At 38.7% G+C, this 25,189-nt stretch overlaps 1 protein-coding gene across 7 annotated transcripts in view; it reads left to right on the top strand.

Annotated features, from left to right (window-relative positions):
* Positions 1-25,189, top strand: part of USP22 (ubiquitin specific peptidase 22) — a 192,589-nt gene that overhangs the window by 112,718 nt on the left and 54,682 nt on the right. For 5 of the 7 annotated variants that reach the window (XR_006284233.1, XM_037911664.2, XM_043523780.1 and 2 more), the window contains 2 exons: positions 322-366; positions 5,269-5,370. Coding sequence is in view for 6 of the 7 variants with exons in the window: in XM_037911664.2 (XP_037767592.1) it covers positions 322-366; positions 5,269-5,370 (147 nt within the window). In the remaining variant the exon portion in view is untranslated. The remainder of the gene's footprint in view (positions 1-321; positions 367-5,268; positions 5,371-25,189) is intronic. The other 2 variants (XM_037911665.2, XM_043523781.1) reach the window with 1 other exon arrangement.

Genomic DNA, 25,189 nt, shown 5'->3' with positions numbered 1-25,189 from the left:
TTTAATTGCAACATAATATAAAATCCTCTATCATGATCATGGACAACTTACCTAATGTCATCAGAGTGAGATATATATCAGGTAGAAAATGTAACAATCTACCTCTTAGACTATCTTAGGTATCTCAGGCAAGAAATCTGTTCCCCTCACATGAAATGCCACCTTTGTCTGTGATTTTTTTATAGAATGTGCCAGTTTACATACACACCCATCTTCTGATTGTACACACACAGTATATGTGTAAAGATATTTACACACAAATATATGTACACACATTTGTTTTGTTATTCAGTTTGCTTTCCCTAATTTTTTCTTTTTTAGCCTTCACCCCAACAGTGGTTTCTCACTACCAGTGTACAATGACAGGTAAGAGGCGTGGGCTAGCGACGCACTTCACTAACAAGCGTCCCTTTGCTGATTATCCTGCCATGTTAGACATGAATCATGGTTAAGAATGCCAGTTTTATAATGCAGATTGTTTTCCTCTTATTTTGGTTATGTTCCAGGGGTCCAGTAATAACAATGTACTTAATTTCGCATATCCTTTCCTTGATTGAGCTACTCCAAAGCAAATATTTTCCTTTTTTGGAGGGGAGAGGACGTAGAGATTCTCTTAGCCAATCTCAGTAGTCTTTAAAGGATCTCTCATGGAAGCTTAACATCTTCCATTTTCAGTGGTTCCTAGAAATGTTTTTTCTTAAAGTGGAGAAGTCTGTGTTTGAAAGCAGACCGTTTATACCCAATTATACACTGATCTTAATGAATCTGACATTCCTTTCCAGTGTGATAGGCCTAGCCAGGGGCTGATATGCAAATAAACTATTCCCACCCTGAACTTAAGACATTTTTTAAGAGTAGCAGCTGTAGGTATATTAAGCAGACCTTAACTGGAACATTCTTGGTGTATCATGAAACAATAGCTGCATATTGACTTACTGCTAAAAAAAACCAAATTCTCCTTTTTGCCCCTTACTAGTATATTTTGAAGCAGTTCAGTCAGAGGAAGGGAAGGTAGTAGAGGATCTTAGAACAAGACAATCATGGCATGAAATGCTTTCCTGCAAAGTATTTTGTTGCAATTATCTGGGAAAGTATTTTTAAACCTTGCATTTGATCTGTGCTCCTCTATCTTTAATAGCTCCTCAAATCTGTTTAAAATTTGCTGTCTTGAGCCCAAGAGTTAATCAATTACAAGAGCAAAACAGTTGCTCAGGACACAATAGGAATTTTATGGACTTTTTCTCTCCTTCATTTTAATGAGTAAGTTCAAAGAGCATTTTCTGAATTTCACTGTCCCCAGGAACAGTACCTCTGTACTTTCTGAATCAAGACACACCAGTGTGCCTTCCAACAGATGTTAGCATTTTTAGAATAGTTCCGAAAGAGTTATGTACCACATTTTCAGATGCAGGAGTCCAAAACAGTAATAAACTGTTAAGATAGAAAATGTAGCTACTTCTGTTCCTGAATTTAAAGTACAGGAATATGCAGTATAGATATTTTCTTTAAAGCTGTGGCATAGGATTCTCCATTTAAAATGTTTCATTTTGTAACTTTCCTTTGTGCTGCAATTTACTTATCAGACATTTTGTTGAGGAATGTTGAAGAGACATGTGCATACTGGAGGGACGGCAGAGAATTGTCTTCTCCTCAGCCACAAGAACCCGCACTGTACAGTGGTTCATGTCATTTAAAAGACAGCAGAGTTATAAATAATCTCCAAATAGGATGCTAGAGTTAACAGTACTGCTCAGAAACTGTTTGAATGTCTCCATCCTCCACTGCACACTTCAAATGGTGAGATGGGCTTAAAAATGCAGAAGTTTAAGAATAGTAAATTCAGGTTTATTATTTGCCTTCTGGTTTTTGTGCATTTAGCGTTCACATTTTCAGTCTTTTCTCCACAATCATGAGAGCTAGAAACTTTTTTTTTTAAAGACAGCTAAGATTCTAATGTAATAACATGACTCCAGGAAAAGAGACTTTAAGAAAAACCCCAAATATCACAAGACTTGTGATTAAAATGTTTAGAGTTGGAAACGCTGGAATAATATCAGAACAAGTTGAAGACAGGACGTTCTGTGTAGCCAGACCCACAAGTCCAGCCATAGTTCAAGATTAAATCCTCAATTCTTAGATGCAACTATAAGCAACAAAACAGTGTTAATGTTGTAATTCTCCCATATTTCTCAAGTATTGAATGTTTGCATATTTAATGGTGAGGAGAAGAAAATGTATTTGGGTATTCTGTGTGTCTCACTTCCTAACTAATGTTCAAAATCTGGATTTACTTCAGAATACCAAAATCATTAATCTATATTAATGAGTGCCTGCAAAATAAGTTTTGTTGTTCTTTTTTTTAATTTTATTTTAAAAACTAGAACCCAATAAAGCCTCTGAAAACTCTAAATACCTGGATATATGGCCACTCATTAAAATGCCTAACTTTAAAACGATTTCTGAATGGAGATCTCATATGCCAAGCTGCAATTGTAAATACCTATTTTACAACACCATTTTGAAAACAGTGAGTTTTCTCTCCAGTAGTAACACTGCTTTCCCTTAACCGTAAGTGGTAATTTGTACATGCCTTGAGATTTTCAGTCTATTTAAGATTGTTCATGTTGCAGATTTTAGTGCACTCTTGTGTATTTTCATACCCCCGCCCCGCCATTCCTGGGAAAATGTGAACCACTGCCAAAGAGTGGGATCAATCTTTCCATATGTTTTGGGGGGCACACTCGATTTTCTCCTTACATTTTATAAAAAGAATAAGTGTAAAGGGAACAGGAAGCCTTTGAATCTGCTTCCTTCAGCTCCCTATCTCTGCTTTAAACTCTATTGCGGAACAAAACTTGTGACCTTTCTAGTGAGAGGTTTCCTGTAAAAGAGATGTCACACCTGTTTTGCTCTTGATGTTTGTCCTCGCATTTAACTTTGTGTGTGTGTGTGTGTGTTTTTTTTTTTTTTTAATTACTACTTAAACAAGACTTAATTGCTTCACCCAGAATCCTGCAAAACTGTCAGATCTTTTATTTACCTTGACTTCTTTAAAATTACTTGAGGACTCAGATTTGCTGTTAAGCACTTGGATCCCAAACCTACAAACACTCAGGCAACATGCTTGACTTAATGCATATAAATAGTTCCATTGACTTGTGTGGGACTATTCACACGCATAAAGTTAAGCCACCTTTGTGTGCAGGATTGGGGCTTTAGTGTTAATATTTTCACTCTTATCCAGTAAACCAATATTTGAACATACTGGATGTGTTTATTGTTTGAACAGTCCCATTAAATAATTAACCAAAGTCCTGTACAATACCTATTGACAATCTATACTAAATTGGTCATTTTTAAATTGTAGCATAACTGAATTTTAGACTTACCAGGCTTGCAACTGGCCAGTCCAATAGCTGGTAGTACTAAAATGTTGGAAATAATATAAAATTCTGACAGTTTGCTTGCAAAACCATGTTATAAATTAATACAGAAATACTGTTAATCTGAAAAGATTTGCTGAAGATGTCTATTGAAAAGCTTGTTGCAAGCCAATGTTCTGTCATATGTGGACTGTCCATATGTGTGTCTCTGTAATGCTGCTTCATTCAGCATTTGCCTGTGCATACTGTATAGTGTATTCAAAGCATTGCAGCTGTTTAATCTCCTCAATCTGTTACATGGTAATTAGTTTCCCTTTTTATTTTCCTTGTATTTTTCGTTAATGCTGAACCTTGGGAAAAGGGAAGGGGTGTTTGTTAGTTCTTGTGCTCTTTCATTAAAAATTGTTGAGTCAAATAAAGTAAAGAGATATATGAATCTATGTAGATTTGAAGTTTGTTGTCTTCATGAATCCAAGAATGCGACCTCAGTCATATGCAGGAACCTTGAGGGTCAAGAGTAACTATGACTCAAACATTTTGGATGGGTAACTTCTGACAGGCAGAGCTATTTCTGAAAATGAAGATCAAAGAGCTATTAAAAATGAAACATGTACCATGCAGAATATGTAAGCCTCCAGCTATATTTTCTACTCATCTTCTTTTCATGTGTATGATTTATAATTTATTTTCTCTAGCACAGTACTGTTTCATCGATATGCATTCTGCACAGAATAAGATGAACTCTAATTGACTTTAATCCTCAATTTTAGAATAGATTGCCTGTCTTTTTTTTTTTTTTTTTTTTTAATATGCCAAAATGCTTTTGTGATTTACTATAACTGGCCTTGCATAGCAATTTCTCTTTGCTGCATAGAATGCTGCAGCAGCCTTTAGCTGGTCAGCTCTTGGGTCTTTTGTTGTTGCTGTAATTTTCATATTTCATATTATACTGTAGACACCTTTGTGCCCACATCTAATCTGTCCTGTTGATTACTGGCTCTCCTGACTCCCCCCTACCCTCCAGTCCCCCAAACAAAATAAATGTTTTTGAAACATAGCATTGGGGGCTTTTATTTTAAGAAAATAATTAATATGACAAATTTCAACTATGGCTCTTGAGAAAATAAAGTTTTTCTCTGGGTAGTGAGGAGTTAAATTAAAAAACCCCACTACATCTAGCTATATTTCTGGGGAATGTTAGGGTATTGGACCTTCATTCTACTAGAGTCTCTGTTTGCTATTACCCAATACTACAATGGCATAGTGAGAGTTGTAGCAGCATACCCCCTAATACGTGATGAGGGAATACACTATTAAGTATTTTCCAAATCCTCTAAAACCTGCTTTGCATCTATTAAGAGTAAGGCTGTAGCTGTCCGGTACGTTGGATCTATTTTGGCTTATTTACCATATTTGTCATTTCATTGAAGAGATGTGGGGACAATTGTCTAAGTTGCCCTGTATCTCAGCCAATCTCTGCTTAGCCCCAAGACATACGGTTGTGCTGGCAATATGACCCCTTTGAGCCCAAAGAAAATCATGGACACTTGAAACAATAAATAATACTGGATTGGCCTTCATGCTGAGGTCCTTTTTAATTGGAGGTTTTTTTCATCCATTGGTGGAAAGACTGTTACTTGGAAACAGATAGATAGGAATTCTATACAAGTAACTGCTTTTGTGTACTTTTAGCCCATGTTTATGGGAACATATTGTCAAGGTCAATTGCTGCCTTTCTGAACAGTAATAAAAAGCAAGCTGCCTATTGTAGTTTTTTGTATACTGAATCCAACCTAATGGACAGTGCATCACAACCTTTTCTTGAAAGTATCCTTTCAGCTGTTCTAGCTAACAGCACCCTGAAACTTTTTTTTCATCTGCTCAGGCATTGGAGAGAAGTATTCAACATGGGAGCCAACCAAACGAGAGTTAGAATTGCTACGACACAACCCCAAGCGGAGAAAAATAACCACAAATTGTACCATAGGTAAGTCAAGGAAACAGTTTTTCAGATGATTTCTTCACCAACGGCTCTTTCAAAGCCCTGTGATGTTTTTCTTGCCTTTCAAGGTTTTAATGCATGTGCTTGGGTTGTCTCTTACGATTGTTTTTCTTTTTAAATGTGTTATGTCATCTGAATGACCACTGTGTACTGAATTCCATCCTCTCTTCTCTGTAGAAGGATGTGTGCTGTGTCATTTCAGATACTGAAGATAGTAATTTCCAAAGGAGACCTTCAAAGTAGGAGACTCTTAAGCCCTGTGTGTACTAGGAAATTCTATGGGGAAAAAATCCCCACTGATGGTACCACCAGTTCATCTGAAGTTTTAATTGACGTGGTAAAAACACTGGGAGCTGCGAGAACTAATCTACACGAGAGCTCCCATTAGTGCTACCACCAAGGCAGTTGCACCAGTGGATTTCTCTTGTTCAAACATAGTCCAAATTACATCATCCTTTCACTTGAGAGCTTTTTTTATTTACCAAATAGGAGTTTCAGTCTTTTTACCAGATGGGAGCTTTGACTTTTTCCTTCTACTTTAGAGGATCCAGAGGAGAGGAACAAAAATGATAAAAAGTTTAGAAACTCTGACTATGAAGGAAGGTTTAAAAAACAAAACAAAACTGGATATGTTTAGTCTTGAGAAAAGAAGATTGAAGGCAGACCTACTACATCTTTAATATAGTCTCCTGTAGTGTTATAAAGAGGATCGTAAACAATTGTTCTCCGTGTCCACTGAAGGTAGGACAAGAAGTAATTGGCTTAGTCAGCAGCGGGAGAGGGTTATGTTGATATTATAAAGTTTTTCCTAACTTTAAGGAGTAGGTTACCAAGGGAGGTTGTGGAATCCCCATCATTGGAGGTTTAAGAACTGGCCAGACAAACACCTGTCAGGGATGGTCTAGGTATACTTGGTCCTACCTCAGCACAAGGGGATGGCCTAGATGATCTCTCGAGGTCCCTTCGGGCCTTACATTTGTATAATTCTATGTTGAAAACTCCAGAAGGGGTCTTTCAGATTCCTATTTTGAACCCAAATCACATAGTCTGTTCTCCAGCTTGTTTGTTTTAGATTTCAGTTCCTATATTCACAGATTCCAAGGCGAGAATGGACCATTCTGTACAAATCAAATATTGTAGCGCACAAAGTTAGTGTACTCACTTTGGAGCCAAGAGCTATCTGAAATGCAGGCATAATGAGAGATGACTGGGAAACAGCTGGGGAAGAGAGGAGAAAATATGCATAAGTTCTCACAAAATGTAGATACTATTTTTCATCAAAACTTCCTGACCAGCTCTAATGTTGACTAAACTGGTCAGTAATAATCCTGTGGCTGTGTTTTCTTTACAGTGTAATGCATGCTAACATTCAGTTGAATGTTTGAAGTATGAAGATTTCTGAGATTAGGATGATAACCGTAGGCCCAGATTTTTACAGGTATTTAGGCATTGCTCTGTTCAGCATTGCAACGCCCAAGTCTCATTTTCAAAAGTGATTTAGGAGCTTAAGTTCCATTTCTTTCAATCTGACTTAGACTCTTAAGTGCCTGTCACTTTTGGAAATGAGACTGAGTCAGTTAAGTGTTGTAACGCTCAGCGGAGCAATGACTAGATTCCTTTAAAAATCTGTGCTGTAGTCACTAGAAGCAGGAAGCAGTTTGTGAAGTCCTTAAATTTTGTCTCATTTTTCAAAACTACTGTAAGCACTATGTTGTCATAAAGTGCATCATCTAATGTTCACACCTTTTCACCCTCCAAAATTCTTTGGGAGTAATGATGAATAAAATAATAGTTTTATATACATATTTCTAATACAGTAGTGCATAAATAATGCAATACATGTATACAGTACCTGAAACTCTGGATTGAGAAGCAATAATGTGACTTCAAGAAAGGAAGTCAAGATCTGGGGATAGAACGGTAATGTCAAGGAAAGGACATCTATTTTTGCAACAGCAGAGCAGAAAAAAGGGTTGAAACACACCTGGACCTTGAACACTTCAAGCAGCCTAGGAAAGCATTCTAAACTTAGCTGGTTTGTTCTCTCTAATGCTTATTCATTTTGGGACTTGATTTTTTATGAAACTGTAATATATTGTATAAGAACTATATTACCAATTACTTGGCTAAATGAATTCTACAGGACAAATGGAAGTGGATTTGATAAACTGTTAAGGTGCATCTGACCTTTCTGAACAATGAAACGTTTTTGGATGTTTCTCTTTCCATTTTGATGGAATGAGATGCTGATTCTTAAAAGACTTCTAATTTTTCAGACTGTTAAAAGGGATGGTTCTGACTGCATGAAATCTTATACACACAGCATGGGGGAAAAGTGCTCTTGAAACACAGGGGATAAGGGCAATGACTGATGTCTTTACTTCTGCAGGCATGCTTTTAATAATTTCTCCTACTGAGCCCTGGAGCTGTCCGTATGCCAAGATTTAAAAAGAGAAAAAAATCAAAGCACCCAAGAGACTTAATGCAGTTTTGGGCTACAGTTAAAAGCAAACGACTTGATTTCTTTCACCAAAATACATTAGGGGTTTAACGGAATAAAATGGTCATTGTCCTTAAGCTTTTTCTCTGTATCCCCGGCTTATTGCTAAATCTATACCTGTGTGCAGACTGAAATGCTGCAGCTACCTGGACGTGCCCATTTCTCTCTTCTGATGCTCATTTCTTCAGACATCAGGTCTTTATTGATCCATAATAGACCTCTGTTTCCTCTTCTGAGGTAGATAAATGAGCCGGAGAACATGCATAGATGTCTGATTGTATTGGTTCTGATAATGAAACTTATGCTGATAACCAGCTGTATGTGTCGCAAGCCTATTGATTGATTCTGGTAACATGGAGAATCCAGTTTAGACTAACTTAATGTCTTTTACCTTTTTGTAAAGCTCATTTAAAAGAAAAAAGGCAGATGCTTGCTTTCTCCCCCTCTCCCTTCCTCCTGGTGTATGCCCAGCTGGATTATGGGAATTGCATTTTGGATTTTTTTAACTTCTCAGGTATGACATGTTGAAATGGTTATTGAGCCTCTCATACTGGTTCTGTATAGCTTTAAGTGATGTATACTTGTACTGTAACTAATGAGGATGGCATGGTATTCCTGGAATCCAAGACAATACAGACTTGGAGTAGCTTGGAAAAATATGTACGTTTGTGGGTTATCCATGGGGGAATTTTGAAAAGGAGGGCTTGCCATAGTGAGAACTTCACTAATATGGATTGTAATGTACTGGAAGCTGGTTCAGAGGTATAAAATAACCATCTTAGTGGTTTCCCATTAGGTTTTACACCATTAGTCTTTAAACACATCATTCCAGAGTCATGTGGATTTTTAACTCCCTGGCAAAGTCTGCTTTGCACTGCAAGTTATTTTCCTTCTCTCATCTTGTAGTGCTGAGAAATGACCTTTTGTGGCTTCTTTAGTAGCTAGCTGGTTCTGTGGATTAGTTTTTCTGAACTGGCTGAACAGCACAACAGCAGTATCCTCAGTCTTGCACTGGCACCATAAATTAACTATGTAGAATGAACTGCCATAAAATGACGTTTTTATCACTAAACTAATAATTCACCAGTGGGAATGCTCCCATCTGCCTTTTATTTCAGTCAAAATAAAATTATATTTCCTTGTACGTAGTAACTTTAAAATTTTGACCAGTAGTGGGTAAAGAACCTCTTATATACATCATGAAAAGACTGATCTCCAAGAGTTGTTGGATCTCACTGGCCCTACAGTCTCTCTGATTTTTCTTCAAACTGGATATCTGTATCTCTCTCACCAGATATTTGCGTCCTAACCGTGAATATACACACGGTAAATTTTTTGCTGAATCACTTTTGTGCCATTGTGCAGATTAAAATAGTTCTAGCAGTGGTGCAGGCTGGAGAATCCTAAACTTTTACTGGTTCTTGCTTTCTGGATGTTCACCGAAGAATCAGCCTCACAGTTACATTTGCCTATCTGTGAAGTGACTTTGGGACAAATTGCTTAAGAGCCAATAGTGAGCTCAGTGCTGATGCAAATAATGACACATGGTCGCTGCCCTAAGGATCTAATCTAGATTAGACAGGCAGTTCAGTAGGCATATAATACATGGGGTGAGTTTGCAAACTTGAAATGCTGATAGTCATTATTTAGTCTTTGCAGAATTAAATAACATCTTGGTTTCGGATTCAAGTCTTACTGGTTTGGTTTGATAAATTTCTGACGTGCTAATTACACCCAAAAATCCTTAAGGACAATTTGTGTATGATAATGCCACCCTACTGGAATTTTTTTTTCCAGACATACAAGGTAAAACTCAATTTTTAAGTCCGTCTCCTTTTGCTCTATGGAGGCACTACACTCAGCTAACCTATCAAACCACTACATTCAGATGTACAAGAGAGGTTTTTATTATGGGGGTGGGCTGGGTGGGAGGGAGATGTAGCATCTTTTCGGGGGCCATTTTCATAGCTCATCTTCTTCTCATATCATTAGTCCCCACAAAAAATTAGTACTCCTGAGCAGACTGAGGTATTAGCTAGCCTGTCTCTAATTAGCATATGAAATGACTTTGTGGCTGAAGACTCTGCTACATTACCAGTAGAAAGAATTAGACTCTAAAAGCACATGGATAATTAGCTAGCTAGAGCCACCTGGGATTCCCATTTTCAGTGTTGCAAAAAAGCAGAGGGGGGAGCCTTTAGAGCAGAATGAGCAAATCCTTTTCAGAAAGAATGATGGGGAGTGGGGGAGGTGACAAAAACAATAGCTACATCGCAGTGGCAGGTGGTTTTTGCAGCTGTGTGACACCAAGCAGGATGACGTGAGAAAGAGAGGCATGAGTGGAATAAATATTGCAGCAGTGCTTCAGTGTAAAGGTGGCTAAGGGAGATGAACAGTGGCCTGGAAATTATATCTGGTTCTCTAGACAAGCTACCAGAAGCATTGCTTTATCTTTCAGTGTTACATAAACTATGCATGAGCAGCCATGCACAAGGGCCTAACTAGAAAAGACTTGAAGATGTTGTGGACTGCATTAATACTTTAAAGTATTTTGTGAATGTGCTATCTTTTTGGTGTACTTGCTTTTTCGACTAAGACTTCTTAAACTAGCACAGATGGAAAAGGGGAGCGAAAACACTCTGACACAGTACAGAACTTTTAACACTGGTTTTAAATTTTAATTGTGAGTTGGACACATTAGTGGGTACATATTTGAAATGTGGCCACCTATGAAATGCATTTAAAATGGATTTCAGTTCTCTAACTTTTAACTTTTTTTTCCCTCTGCTTTGTCGGATTAAACAACATTTTGAATCAGTCAAAATGGGGTGCATAATGTCCTCTTAAGTGCTACCCAAATACATGCCTCCTGCATAAATACTATCCACTCATCTTATCTTGTAACTACATCCACGATTGTTAATTATTCCCTACGTTAATTAACCAATCCTAAAATATCCTGCGATACAGCACCAAATACAGTGATCAATGTTTTATACAATAAACATTTCTTTTCCCTCAGGGAAAGGTGTAAAGGCAGAAAATGAATTTTTTATGTTTTGGGGCGGGGGGGGCGGGTTTCACTCGCTGCAATATTCTCTTTCCCCGAATATTTACGTCCTCCCACCAACCTTTTGAGTATTGCCTTATGAAGGGGAAAAGCCTGTTGTTTAAAATAAACAAAAAATGTTTGTTTTTATTTACTCAAAAAGGCACATGTACGATGTCTAGACAGGCTTTCTGAAGGTAAACTACAGCAGTAGTTTAGTGAAGGAAGAACCAAAGTAGCTGCTTTAGAAGTTCAAAAAGATTTTGTTGCTTCTAGAAACATTTTTTCTTGTTAACAGTTTGCGAAAGGAGAACTCCCAGATTTCCTGTTAAACAGAATCCCTGTATTTCTTTGGTCATTTGAATGCACTTCACCTTGGTTGCCAAATCTGACGACCCTCCAGAAACTATTCAGGTGTCTGATGTAATCTCACAGGTTCGCAGTGCGATTTATAGATTTCTATTTACAGGTTTCAATAACAGATAAATCAAAGTTATGGGAGAACTTTCCCTTCATGATCATTATAGTCATGTGAGTGAATCTGACAGTTACTGACATTATTGTTACAGAGAAGCATATATTTTCATGTGCATTTATGTTAATCTCTGCTAGATGTTAACCCTGTCAGCCTCAGAGTTCACCTTATTTTGCAGTATACAAAATGGGCACAGAGCAAACAAAATACCACTTAGCTCTGATGTAAATATGTACTTTGTTCAGTTTAGAGTGAAAAAAAGATATGATAAGAAATTAAATTCGGAGGTATCACCAGGATTATTTTTAGTTCTATTTGTTGTACATAGAATGTGGGCACAAAAGTGATGTGAAAGTGCCAAAAACCAAAAAGTAGGGAATCATAATGTCTCAAAACTTGTGCCTAGTATTTTTGTGCACTTTACATAAACTCAACTGTACAAGATAGCATTCTTTTCACCACGTGATTGAGATTTTTGTTGGAAAAGATTTCCAACAACGAGACAAAAGGAAAGGTATGGTTTCACTGCTGAAATGAGAAATGTTTATTTTCAGCAAAGAGGATTGCTGTGTCTGATAAATGTTGAATGCTGTCTCTTCATTTGATTTATAGCATGAGAAATGACAGTAGTCCAACTTTATCCCCAAGGGGTGAAGGAGAAGACTTTTATAGAATTCAGGCTTTTATTTGAACTTTGGAAACAGATTAATTCATCAGGACATCCATCATGGTAGTTTACGATCAAATTAAACTTCAGAAGTTAGAGAAGGGTGTCTTACTGCAAACTCTGTTCTCACATCTGGACATAGTTTATGGTGGGACATTTTTTAATCATTCAAATCAAATATTAAGTAGGTTACTAATCTCCAGTAGGAGATCCATCTAAACAAACAGTTTTTAAGCAAATAGAATTGTGAGCCATTTCTTCAGCTGTAAGTATACCGAGCATAGTGGGGGCAGAGATAGAAAGAGACACCCACACCCATCTTAAACTAATAGTAATGGTAGAAAAGCATGATGTACTGTCTGGGGAAAGGGAAATAGCCAGCCCCCGTACTATATTGAGTCGTTTACAGACTATCAGAAATATTGCATTGAATTTTCATAAAGAATGTTTGTAAATCACTGCAGTACCATCTACTCTTATACATTGAGCTGAAGAAAAAAATAATTTTAACCTTTTTAAATTAGATGTTAATCTTTTGAGGTGAACAAGCATTTTTCCCAAATGAAACAGCTGATATTTAGTTTGTTTAACTCAGTTATCTTTTCTTGACATAGCTTATTAGTGCTACTTTGTTACGGGAAGTTACATCTAGCAGTTGATAACACCTTTGCATCATCACTTTTTAAGGCAAATGAGCATTTATTTGCTCCTGCATTTTAAGGGAATCCAGAATTTTGTAGCAGAAACCAAGACATGCACTTCTCTTCATATTTGATCTCACCGCTTATTAAAATGGAGAGTTTCGTATCTCATGAGCTTTTGCTGGACACGCTAATATGAGCGCAACGCCTTGACTTCTATAAGGGACCGGTGTTTGTTTTCCTCTTCTGATTACAGTAACCTTCGCCGGGCTTATAGGTCTGAATTTGAAGCAAGGGCAGTTTAGGTTGGACATTAGGAAAAACTTCCTAACGGGGTAGTTGAGCACTGGAATAAATTGCCTCGGGAGGTTGTGGAATCTTCATCATTGGAGATTTTTAAGAGCAGATTAGACAAACACCTGTCAGGGATGGTCTGTAATACTTAGTCTTGCCATGCGTGCAGGGGACTGGAGTAGATGACCTCTTGAGGTCCCTTCCAGTTCTCTGATTCTCTAGAGTTGTGTGTGTTTCTTGAGATGGCAACATTGGTGTACAAATAAAGAAATAAACAGAAAAAGTGGCCTTGCACACTATTAGAAATGCAGGTAGGGAAAGAAATAATATTTTCCAGGTTATGGCAAATTACTTATTTGACAGTGTCCTTTTTTTAAAAGAACTAATTTTGTTTTGCAAACTGGGTGCTTATTTCTATTTTGTATTCTCATTCGTTCCCATTTAGTAGAAATATGGATTAGTTTTCATCATGAATCACTTCCATTGCTATAATGCCCAAACTTTAAACAATCTGTAGATGTTGTTTTAACGTGTCAGTTATAAAATAAAACTCTGTGAAAGTAGAACATGACTTTTTCTAAATAACAATGTTCGTATTTCACCATAAACCCATAACATAACAAAATTCTTGGTAATGGATTTCTTACTGTTCCTTGGCTCTGAAAAATAGCACCTTGCATTTGAGAACCAATCTTTCAAGACAGGGGTGGGTTGAAGAAAAGAAATAACTACACAGCAAAAATTTGAAGCACAGGAATGTATTCATGAGGTGGAAGTGGATGTATTTAAAGCAAAATCTTCTATAAACTTAATTTCACACTTCAGCACTTTCCAGGGGAGAAAATGGAAGTAATAACTAGTGTGCATGGGTGCAATTAGAAGGCTATTTTGAATTAGTTAAATAAGTGATAGCAGTTGAGGAAGATGCGTCTGTTCCTTACTTCAGAGGTCTTCATACAGCAGGTGAAGTAGTGAACACAGGGATTGTAGATGGAATTGGCTGAGGTTCCCTTATGTTTTTCTCACCTGATTTTGGAAGATAAAGTATTGAAATCGCACAACAGTCTTACCTGAAAGAATAAATGGGGATGTGAGTAGATGCATAAGTTCCTGCTGCATCACGCACACAGGCTTCCCCAATACCACTGGGGCTGCTTACATGTGTCTTCCTTGCTACAGTTCCTATGACAAAGCCAATGTGTTGTCTCTTGGGCTGTGGCTGTTGTGGCAAAGGGACTTTTTTGAGCAGCCTTGATGATGGTAAGTTCTCAAGAGAAGAAACGTAAGCAAGGCTGAAGATTGAAGACCAGTGAGGTTCCACAAGAGAGACTGCTTGGGAGGCAAAGAGAGAGATTGCTTTGGAGCAAGCAGGACTCCACATCCAATTGCTTAGAGAGCTGAGGAGAGGTCCAGACAGAGCATTTGGGATTGCCAGGGGTGGTGCTGGTGGTTTGGTTATGTTGGATATAAATATTTCAGTCTGACACTGAGGAATAAAGTCAGAGGATCTAAACGGTCTTTGTTTTGCTGCTATACCTGCTGAATCACTCTCACTGTTTATCCAGAGTAACAGCCGTGTTAATCTTTATTCGCAAAAAGAAAAGGAGTACTTGTGGCACCTTAGAGACTAACCAATTTATTTGAGCATAAGCTTTCGTGATCTACAGCTCACTTCATCGGATGCATACTGTGGAAAATACAGAAGATGTTTGTTTTTATACACACAAACCATGAACAAATGGGTGTTTATCACTACAAAAGGTTTTCTCTCCCCCCACCCCACTCTCCTGCTGGTAATAGCTTATCTAAAGTGATCACTCTCCTTATAATGTGTATGATAATCAAGGTGGGCCATTTCCAGCACAAATCCAGGTTTTCTCCCCACCCTCCTGCTAGAAATGGCCCACCTTGATTATCATACACATTGTAAGGAGAGTGATCACTTTAGATAAGCTATTACCAGCAGGAGAGTGGGGTGGGGGGAGAGAAAACCTTTTGTAGTGATAAACACCCATTTGTTCATGGTTTGTGTGTATAAAAACAAACATCTTTTGTATTTTCCACAGTATGCATCCGATGAAGTGAGCTGTAGCTCACGAAAGCTTATGCTCAAATTGGTTAGTCTCTAAGGTGCCACAAGTACTCCTTTTCTTTTTACTGTTTATCCAGAAGAGAGAAAGTAAATTATTCATATTAAAAGTGACCTGCAAAAGAAAATAAATATTAGGACTTTTCCCCTTTTTGCTCATTTGTATTATAAAAAGAAGGCCTGAATGGCAGGTGGGTGTGAGTGTATGGGTACACAAGCACGGACACACACATTCTCTTGGATTTTACATTAGAAAGCTGTGTCCTGTCTAGCCTGCAACATGTCATAGGAATGTAACAAAAAATTGGTTTAGTGGTAGTCCTAGCATAAATGAGGCTCTGGTGCCCTGTGGTAGTTTTAGGGTTTAGTTAAACCTGCTAAAGCAAATTTAATTGACATGGTAGTAAGAATGGATCTGGCTAAAGGAGATTGTTTTGCTACTCAGTGGTAGCACCAATGAGAATTCTTTTTTGTAAAATTCTGTATCATAGACTAAGCTTGAAATGACCAGAGAGCTAATTAAATGATGATCTCACAAGAGGCAAGATAGAGATGAGAAAGGGATTTAATCCAATGCCTGACTTTTTAAGCATGTGAGTAGTCCCATTTGAACTCAATGTTTCATGTTAATCATGTGCTAAAATTCTTGCAGAATTGGGACCTAAATCATCTTTAAAAAAATTTGTATGTATTTGGTTTCATTTATTAATAGTTTGAAGAAAGAAAGCCTTGATATTGAATCCCTCTTACCTTCAGTTAAGGTGTAGGAGCAAACAGTACATACCCCTCTGACCCCTACTAGGTCTAGCAAAACCAGGAAAGAGCTAAGACCATGATCCAGTTGCTCATAGGTTTAAAAAAAAGGGGGGGGGGGGCAGTAAATAAATCTTTTTTTAAATATAAACCTTTTTTAAGAAGTCGGGTCTACTCTATCCAATGCAAAGAAGAGGAAGAAAAAATAATCCTTTGAGAGTCTTGTGTTAGTGGCTGTAGTAAATAACTCTATTCCGTTCTGTGTATCTCATTGTGCTTGATAAAAGAAAATAGTAAGCTAATGATATATGATTACATATTTTTTTCTGAATCTACTTTTACAATCAGTAAACTGTAACTGTGAAATGCTTTTGCTGTTTACTGATCCTGTTTGGTGTTTAAGGATGACCTCAAAGTATGTGTTTTTCTGCACTCCTCTTCCCCCCTCAAAAAAGTTTGTTCTCTTTTAGAAATAATGGTATCAAATCTTTATTCCCCTGCTTTTGCTTGGTGGACTGAAGAGCTAGTGTTATCGCTGAAATCTGAGTGGCAGCTTTTTCAGCCTCGGCTGAAGGAAGGACACCAATTCCTTCACCAAGAGTTTTTATCCCAATATTTGCTCTAGAGTTTGAGTTTTAACAAATTAAAATGTAAACCAATTGACCCCAACATCATCTTTGTTCCTAGTGGGTGATTAATATGACGCTTATTTTTATTTTTAAAGGCTCCAAAGGTGATCCTGGCGACTACAGGCTGGTATGCCTAACTTTGGGACCAGCAGATTGTCTGATAATTCTTTCTTTACTATAGTTTCAACCAAATAGATGATCATCATATGTTGGGGAAGAGTCAATATGGCTTTTCTAAAGGGAAATCATGCCTCACCAGAATTATTTAAGGAGGTCAACAAACGTGGACAAGGATGATCCAATCGATAGAGCGTACTCGGACTTTCAGAAAGCCTTTGACAAGGTCCCTGGCCAAAGGTTTTTAAGCAAAGTAAGCAGTCATGAGCTAAAAGGGAAGGTCCCTTCATGGATCAACAACTGGTTGAAAGATAGGACACAGAGTAGGAATAAGTGGCCCAGTGCTATTGAACATATTCATAAATGATCTGGGAAAAGGGGTAAACAGTGAGGTGGCAAAGTTTGCAGATGATACAAAATTACCCAAGATAGTTAAGTCCAAAGCTAACTGCAGAGACTTACAAAGGGATCTCATAAAACTGGCTAACAAAATGGCAGATGAAATTCAGGGTTAATAAATGGAAAATAATGTAAATTGGAAAACAGAATCCCAACTATATATACAAAATGATAGGGTCTAAGTTAGTTGTTACCATTCAAAAATGAGATCTTAGAGTCATTGTGGATAGTTCTCTGAAAATGTCTGCTCATTGTGCAGCAGTAGTTAAAAAAGCTTAGAAACTACTAGGAAGGGGATAATAAAATAAGATGGAAAATTTCATAATGCCACTATATAAATCCATGGTATGTCCACACCTTGAATACTGCGTGCCGTTCCAATTGCCCCATCTCAAAAAAGGTGCATTAGAATTTGGAAAAGTATAGAGAAGAGCAACAAGAATGTTTTGGGGCATGGAACAGCTTCCGTATGAGGAGAGATTAAAAAGACTGGGACTGTTCAGTTTGGAAAATAAATGACTGCGGTGGGGGATATGATAGAGGTCTATAAAATAAGGAAGTGTTATTAACCCATTCACATAACACAAACCAAGAGTCACCAAATGGAATTAATAGGCAGCAAGTTTAAAACAATCACAAGGAAGTACTACTTCACACAACGTGCAGTCAACCTGTGGAACTCATTGCCAGGGCATGTTGTGCAGACCAAAAGTATAACTGGATTCAAAAAAAAAAATTGAAGAAGTTCATGGAGGATAGGTCTACAAATGACTTAACCATGAGCAACTCCCATGCTCTCTGAGCCTCTTACTGTTAGAAACCGGATCTGGATGACAGGGGATGGATCACTTGACAAATTACCGTACTCTGTTTGCTCCCTCTGAAACATCTGGTACTAGCCACTGTCGGAGACAGGACACTGGGCTAGAAGGACCATTGAGCTGAACCAGTGTGGCCGTTCTTGTATCAAGTAATAGCTCTGAGTTTTACGTACTTTCGTCTCCCTTCTAGCCCTCCAAAAAAATGAGTCGGTTGGGCCAGTGTTCATCTTGCCGGTCATTTTTCTTCTTCTTGATCTCCCTTCGTAGCAAATGGGTTGGGGAGGAGGTTGCTAGGCAGTCTTGAAATGTCATCGGTCAAGAGTATTTTTAGCAGCCCCTAGAAACGAGATACATTTTAAGGTGGTATTCTTGGAATCACTCCCTGCAGGAAGAAACCTACATACTTGCTAGTGTCCATTGTCTGTAAAACTTCGCCAGTTGTCTGGGAGCGCTGTTCGAGGGGGTAATAAGCTTTGACGCCTGAGGATAAATGTCTAAGCTTGACAACAAATTGGCATTGAATCGAATATTTGAAATGACTTGCTAACCACGTGGGTTCTGGCAAGAAATATTTAGTTTGAGTCATGCTTGAAGATTTGATTGGCTGCTGCTTTGCTTTGTAGGTTTTTCGCTTTGAGGCAGTTTTCTTCTGCACAGAACAGTTTGGCTTAAATCAAGACAGCAATCTTAATAGGACCTCTTTTAAAATATAAGCATGTTCAATGCTCTCCTGGGAGTCGTGGTTTTTCATACAAGTCATAAAGAATTCTAGTACAGGTTATTTATGATTGTTCTCTTTAGTATTTGGATGTTTATCTGTGTTTTAGCAGAGAGAAATGATACCGGTAAAGAAAGACTAACACACATCAGAAGGCTTGGTTCATATTTATGTGTACTATATTGCAGTGCATTGCAGAGCATGAAATTTGGGATTACAAGCTGCAAATTGAGTAAAACCGAAAATATCTTGCTGCAGGGGCTTCTGCCTGTATTAAAACTCCTGAAGGCTCTGTGTGAGGCTGAGCCTCGTGAAATTATTTAGATGTGAAATAACCAGATAAATGAAATTGAGGTTCAGTTATCCTGTTTTCCTCTATTGGGTAACTGTCGGGCGTATTTGCATAGTAAACATTCTAAATTTTGTAACCTGAGGTGGTTACTAGCTCGCCCTCTCTCATCTTCAAATCTCTCTGTATGTTATAAAGGATATGATTTGGAAGGCAGCCTTCTCCAGCATGTACAGCAGTAGACTGGTAGTCCAGGACTTGGGCTTAACTCCAAATTCGTCATCTGAGTTCCTAGCTGTGTATTATTGGGGATCCGATCTATGATGATTACCTGACGTAGAAGGCCAAGTTGGCTGATCAATGTGACGTTGGACAGTCTTTCCAAAGTAACACTGTAATAGCATTTCCCGTGGGAAAGCTGAGGTTCTACTGTATGATGACTGCTGGCCCTTGATTTCGGGACGTTACTAGAAGCCTTTTAAGGGATTCTGCTGACATAATGCAAAAGCATCAGTCTTAATTCATGGATGCTGTCACAGTTACAGGGAAGGCTGCACTTTATAATCCTTTCAGTCTGTCTAGAGTGCCCCCTTTTGGAGTCAGGTTTCACTACCTTCACCCCTCAGTCCTTCCACTCTTACCATGCAGTCCTTCCATTCTTAGTCTAATGAGACTCTTAGACTCATTAGACTGAATCTCTGGGTTGCAGCCTTGCTGTTTACCGGCTGTTACCCTGATGGGCCAAACGGGGTTTGGCACCTATAAGCCCTTTTCCTCTTGGGACCAGTGATTAGCGAGATGATTAAAGAGACTCAAAATCAGCTTCTTCAAAACCAGGCATTATTTATTTACCCAAAGGTACATAGCACATGGAACAAAAAGTAAAACCAAAATACGTTTCTACACAAATTTCCCCTTTTAACTTTCTTTGCCATCTTGGGTGAGTCCTTCTCAGTTGTCTCTGTCTCTGGGGTGGGGAAAAAAGACTGCTCTTTGGCAGCATGCTCTGGGTGTGCTAGAGGCCCAACATTTATTGTCTTTCCCCCTTCCCCACTCCAAAACAGCTTACCCTCCAAGTCCGTTTGTTCTCTGTCTGGAGCCTGGCAGAACAAGTTTATTCCTCTATGGAGGGGGTTGTCAGCCAGACTTCAGTGGGAGGTGAAGTTTCAAAGAAATTCACATGTGTATTGTCTTTGGAATATGGTGATTTGGCTTATCGAAAGTTATTGTCTGCACTTCCTGTATATAGCCAGACCACAGCTTAAGTTTGAGTTCAAGCAGGTAGCACTAGAAACTGAGCAGGTATAATTTTCATAACAAATAATACAGCTAACTCCCTCATTTTCCACAGATGCTAACAAACCTTCTAAGAGTGAAATGCTTGTTGATCCACTTATTTGTCTACTAGATGGTTATTTAGTGGTAAAGCAGTTCAGTTGTATTTTTACAATAATACTTTGTTGCACTATAATCTGTCTGGGCATTAGTTATTAGCTTTTTTGAACTATAAGGATTTACCCATTCCTCATTATTTGAGCAATTTCCAGAGGGAGTGCAGGCAGTTTGAGTCTTGGTCACTGAACTTTTACCTGAGGAGCTTCAGCTACTTTACCTGGACAGTGTTTTAGATTCTGGTCCTGTTAGGACATCTTTATTATTTGGATTGTTTTATTTTTTGTAATTGTTGGGAGGACTTTGTAAAAACAAAAAAACCCAAGAGCTGCCAGCTGAGAAGTTGTCTAATGTAGAGGGTGAAGGATCGTTTTCAAGTGCATATATAAAGGGTTATTAACTGGACCTCTTAAGCTTTAAAATAATAGAATTATTACAAATAATGAACATTAAGCATGCAGACGTCCCCATATCCATTGTTGTCTTTTGTAGACAAAGCCTGTGTTCATCAGATATGCCAGAGTAAATAAACATACATACTTACACTGCTGTCTGTTCTCATCACTTTCCGACTGTTGCCAATTCCAGTAACCCTCTTAAAAACAACCTTTCCCGCCACTGAATCTAGCATAAATCTGTCGCTACCTCCCAAACATGGCCAGACCATGAAGAATGTCTATAATGAGAGTCAGTAGTTTCCTAGATTTTTTTTTTTAATGGAACAAACGTTAGACCATTTGATTTTAACCTACTTAGTTCCTAGTCATTAGATATAGAGTAGAGCTTCCCGTTAGACCAGTAGCTCTTGTGAGGACAAAATTGAGATGGAGAGTGGTCTTGGATTTTATTTACCATGACCTGCTGTTCCATTCCTTGAAATCTGCAGTTAGCATTTGTCCTCTCGTGGACAGAAGGTAAACATGCCATATACTGGAACTAGGAAAATGTATAAACAGCATGTGGAATGGCTTATGTGTTGTGAATTATTGGTTGTTGCTCTGTGCCAAATCACTGGCAATAATTTGTGCATATTAATTCATTTGGATGCATATAGTTTCTGTTGTACAGAAGCCGTTGGCAGTTAGCCTACACCTTAAGTTATTAAAACGTGAAATCTGTTTTGAGTGGGGGTAGAAACTTGTATGCAGCATATGGTGTGATATTGGGGGGAAAAAAGAAGGCTGTGGATGTGAATTTTATTTTGTCAGGTTAGTGGGAGTAACTCTTGTTCTTTAAAGATACCATCTGCGCAGGATTTTCATTCTTGCCTCCAGTGTAGATCATGCAGGAACTCTCCAACCATTTAAGTTTGGTTATTGGAGTTTTATTTTTTACCCTCTGATTTACCTACAGACTTGTTTAAGGGCTCTTTCCTTGCTAAGCACTTTCCATCTAAAAGTATCTCAGAGGCCCCAGAACATGCCAGCCCTTATAAATGTGACTGGCAAAAAACTAGACCTGAATTGTTCACTGGCTTCTAACGATCACAGCTCTACCTCCCTCAGCCCCCACCTCTCTTCTCTGAAGTTGGATATCTTTTATCTCTTTTCCCAGAATTCCTGTCATTACCAAATTACTTGTTTTTTATATGCTCTAGTTCCTGGGATTTTGATGTCTTCGACATCGGGCTACATTGTGTTTTGACACATGATAGCTCCTATTTCAGTAATTTTGGCTGTATTAAAAGCTTCTCCAGACTCTTATTCAACTCCCCCATTTTTGTAATCCGCTCTTATGCATTTCCATCCTTAGATTGAATGGAGATGCACCGTTGCCTTAAGGCTTCTGCCCCATTCAGCATCGTATCTCTGTGCTTCGTGCAGTATAAATGTTTACATATGATTCTTTCAATGCACTCCTTTGTGGTACACTGAATGATGTTTGTTGTTGTTACTCTGGTGCCGGATGCAGCATGGAATGTAGCAATGCCCCTTCTGTTCTGTCTCTCTTCCAGTGGACTCCATCTCTTGATGCTCTAGGGATTAGACAAGCAGATCCATTGTGCATCACAATAAAACATTGAGTCCCAGTGACATAAGCAGATGGAACATTCTTCCACCACAAGATTTTGAGAGTTCCAGAGATGTACATACCCACTTGCAATAATGGGAGACCCTGAATCAAGTCAGTATAGATTGATGTCCAGCTGAAACATATAGGAAAAGACTGGTTCTCTTTTAGATCTTTGTGCATTGATGTGTCTTTGGTGCCGAGTGCTTCCAGAGGAGATCATTAGAACTCCCACTATGGAACTTAGTGTCTTATAGCTCCCAGCTTTACTCTAATTGGCCCTTTCAGTCAGAAGAATCCCTTCTGTGGGGCTTGGCACTGCATCAACTTCCTCTCTTGAGACTCCAGTGCATTGGTGCCTCCTGTGAACCTGGCCTCCTGCTGCTGCTGCTGCTGTGAGATTTGACACATCTGCTCCTTCTCCGCATGTTGGCACATTAGTGCATCCTCTAGTGTAGAGCGTGGAATGTTACACTCAGTAAAGCTTGGCACACCAGTACCTCCCCTTTAATCTCTGTGCTTATCTTCCAGCACCTTGATATGTGCATTGATGACTCAGGCAGGAGCCTCTGAGAACTTGGGAGCTCTCTGAGATTTTGACAGATTCTCAGGATATCTAAACATTTGGACAGGCAGAATATGGGTGTATATTTTCTTACTAATGCAAGCTTTTCTGGTGCAGTGAGAGGGGGATACTCTTTGAGACATCAGCCTTCTCTGTATTTTCAGTCAGGAGTGTTCTAAAGCATGGCCATTTAAACAGAAGCAAGCGGATTCTCTACCGGGGTTGTCAGTGCAATCAGGTCTCTGTAGGTTTGGTTGTTTGACTCCACTATCCTTTTTTGTTAAGTGTGAAATCTCTGTTCTTAATTGAAATGCAAGAGGTGCAAAGTCATGACTCCTGTCATAAGAAGCTTTGTCCTCACTGTGTTTTTTCTTGCCACTTAAGGGAGCAATAATGTGGAACACAAATAATAATAATCGTACCTAGTTCTTCTATAGCGCTTTTCCTCAATCAGTCTCAGAACACTTTACAAAAGAGGTAAGTATCATTATTCCCCATTTTACAGATAAGGAAATTGAGGCAGAGAGGTGAATTGACTTGCTTAATAACTGAAGAAGTGTCCAAATTGCCCCTTTTCAGGAAAGACAAGGATTGATTAGTTTACCAGCTCTCTACTGATCCTGACATGTGCTGGTTTACCCAGCTGGAGATGGCAGTGGCTGGCCTGATCGAGTGGGAAGCCTGGCCACAGACCACTTGGCACAAAGACCTCTTGCTTCCCTGCAACCCAGAATGCGTCTGCCTGGCAGGCTGGTTCCTTTCAGGGCAGTGCTCTAGAGGCATAATGTTTGAGTCGGTATATTGTGAAGGTCTGCCTTTTTCAAGAAGAGCTTATTACTTAAGTGGGAGTTTATGCTCCTGCCCTCACTCTCACAGATCTTGGGAGACAGACCAGTCCTCGCTTACAGACAGTCCCCCAACATGAAGCACATACTCACCAGCAACCACACACCACACAACAAAAACACTAACCCACGAACCTATCCTTGCAACAAAGCCCGATGCCAACTCTGTCCACATATTTATTCAAGTGACACCATCATAGGACCTAATCACATTAGCCACGCCATCAGGGGCTCGTTCACCTGCACATCTACCAATGTGATATGTGCCAACAATGCCCCTCTGCCATGTACATTGGCCAAACCGGACAGTCTCTACGCAAAAGACTAAATGGACACAAATCTGACATCAGGAGTCATAACATTCAAAAACTGGTAGAAGAACACTTCAATCTCTGTGGCCACTCAGTAAAAGATTTAAGGGTGGCAATTTTGCAACAGAAAAGCTTCAAAAACAGACTCCAACAAGAAACTGCTGAGCTTGAATTAATATGCAAACTAGATACCATTAACTTGGGTTTGAATAGAGACTGGGAGTGGCTGGGTCATTACACATATAGAATCTATTTCCTTAAGTTAAGTATCCTCACACCTTCTTGTCAACTGTCTAAATGGGCCATCTTGATTATAACTACAAAAGTTTTTTTTCTCCTGCTGATAACAGCTCATCTTAACTAATTAGCCTCTCACAGTTTGTATGGTAACTTCCAACTTATCTGTGTGTGTGTGTGTATACACACTTACTATATGTTCCATTCTATGCATCCAATGAAGTGAGCTGTAGCTGACGAAAGCTTGTGCTCTAATAAATTCGTTAGTCTCTAAGGTGCCACAAGTACTCCTGTTCTTTTTGCGGATACAGACTAACACGGCTGCTACTCTGAATCCTGCTCTTCTGGTTCCCTTTTGAATGTCCCCCAGAAAAACTGTTCAACCCTTTTGATTAGTCAGGTTTGTTTAAACATAGACCCATTAGCACTGGATATATGCTTAATAAATACATTTGATTTCCCTCCCTGCCTCCATTTATTTTTAAAAATCCCTTAATCATTGGACATTAATAAAAGAGCCTGCCAAAAGTGATGAAAGTTTTCTTTTCAGCCACTCTATCCATCTGAACTCAGGTTTCTTACTTGGAAATTCATTCCCAAGTGACAGCAAAAAGTGAATGAGCCAAAGCTATAGGTACATCAAAACATCAGACACGTACGAGCTAGGTGAGTTCCTGTGAATTTGATACTCGCTGAATCACAAGATCTGACACTGAAAATCTTCCATAACGTCTTAAAAGGAGTAGAGTCCCAGGTAACTAGCTTTCCCTATGGTATATGTAAATAAGAAAATAATTTTATGTCTGAAATATAGGCGGGCAGAATGCACTAAACATCAAGTGACAGTAGGAAACTTAATTTTTATTTGTATTAAATAAAATGTGGTCTTTAAATTTACCAGGGTCTTATCCATTCTCTTTCCCACTCTTCTGCCAGATGATATACACAGCTAAAAGGTTCAAAACAAATTTTGCGTGAAGTGTAAATCCTTAGCTTGAGCTCT

This window comes from Chelonia mydas, chromosome 10 (genome assembly GCF_015237465.2).
Source record: "Chelonia mydas isolate rCheMyd1 chromosome 10, rCheMyd1.pri.v2, whole genome shotgun sequence".
Classification (NCBI taxonomy): domain Eukaryota; kingdom Metazoa; phylum Chordata; order Testudines; family Cheloniidae; genus Chelonia; species Chelonia mydas.
This window is presented reverse-complemented; position numbering and strand designations above follow the sequence as displayed.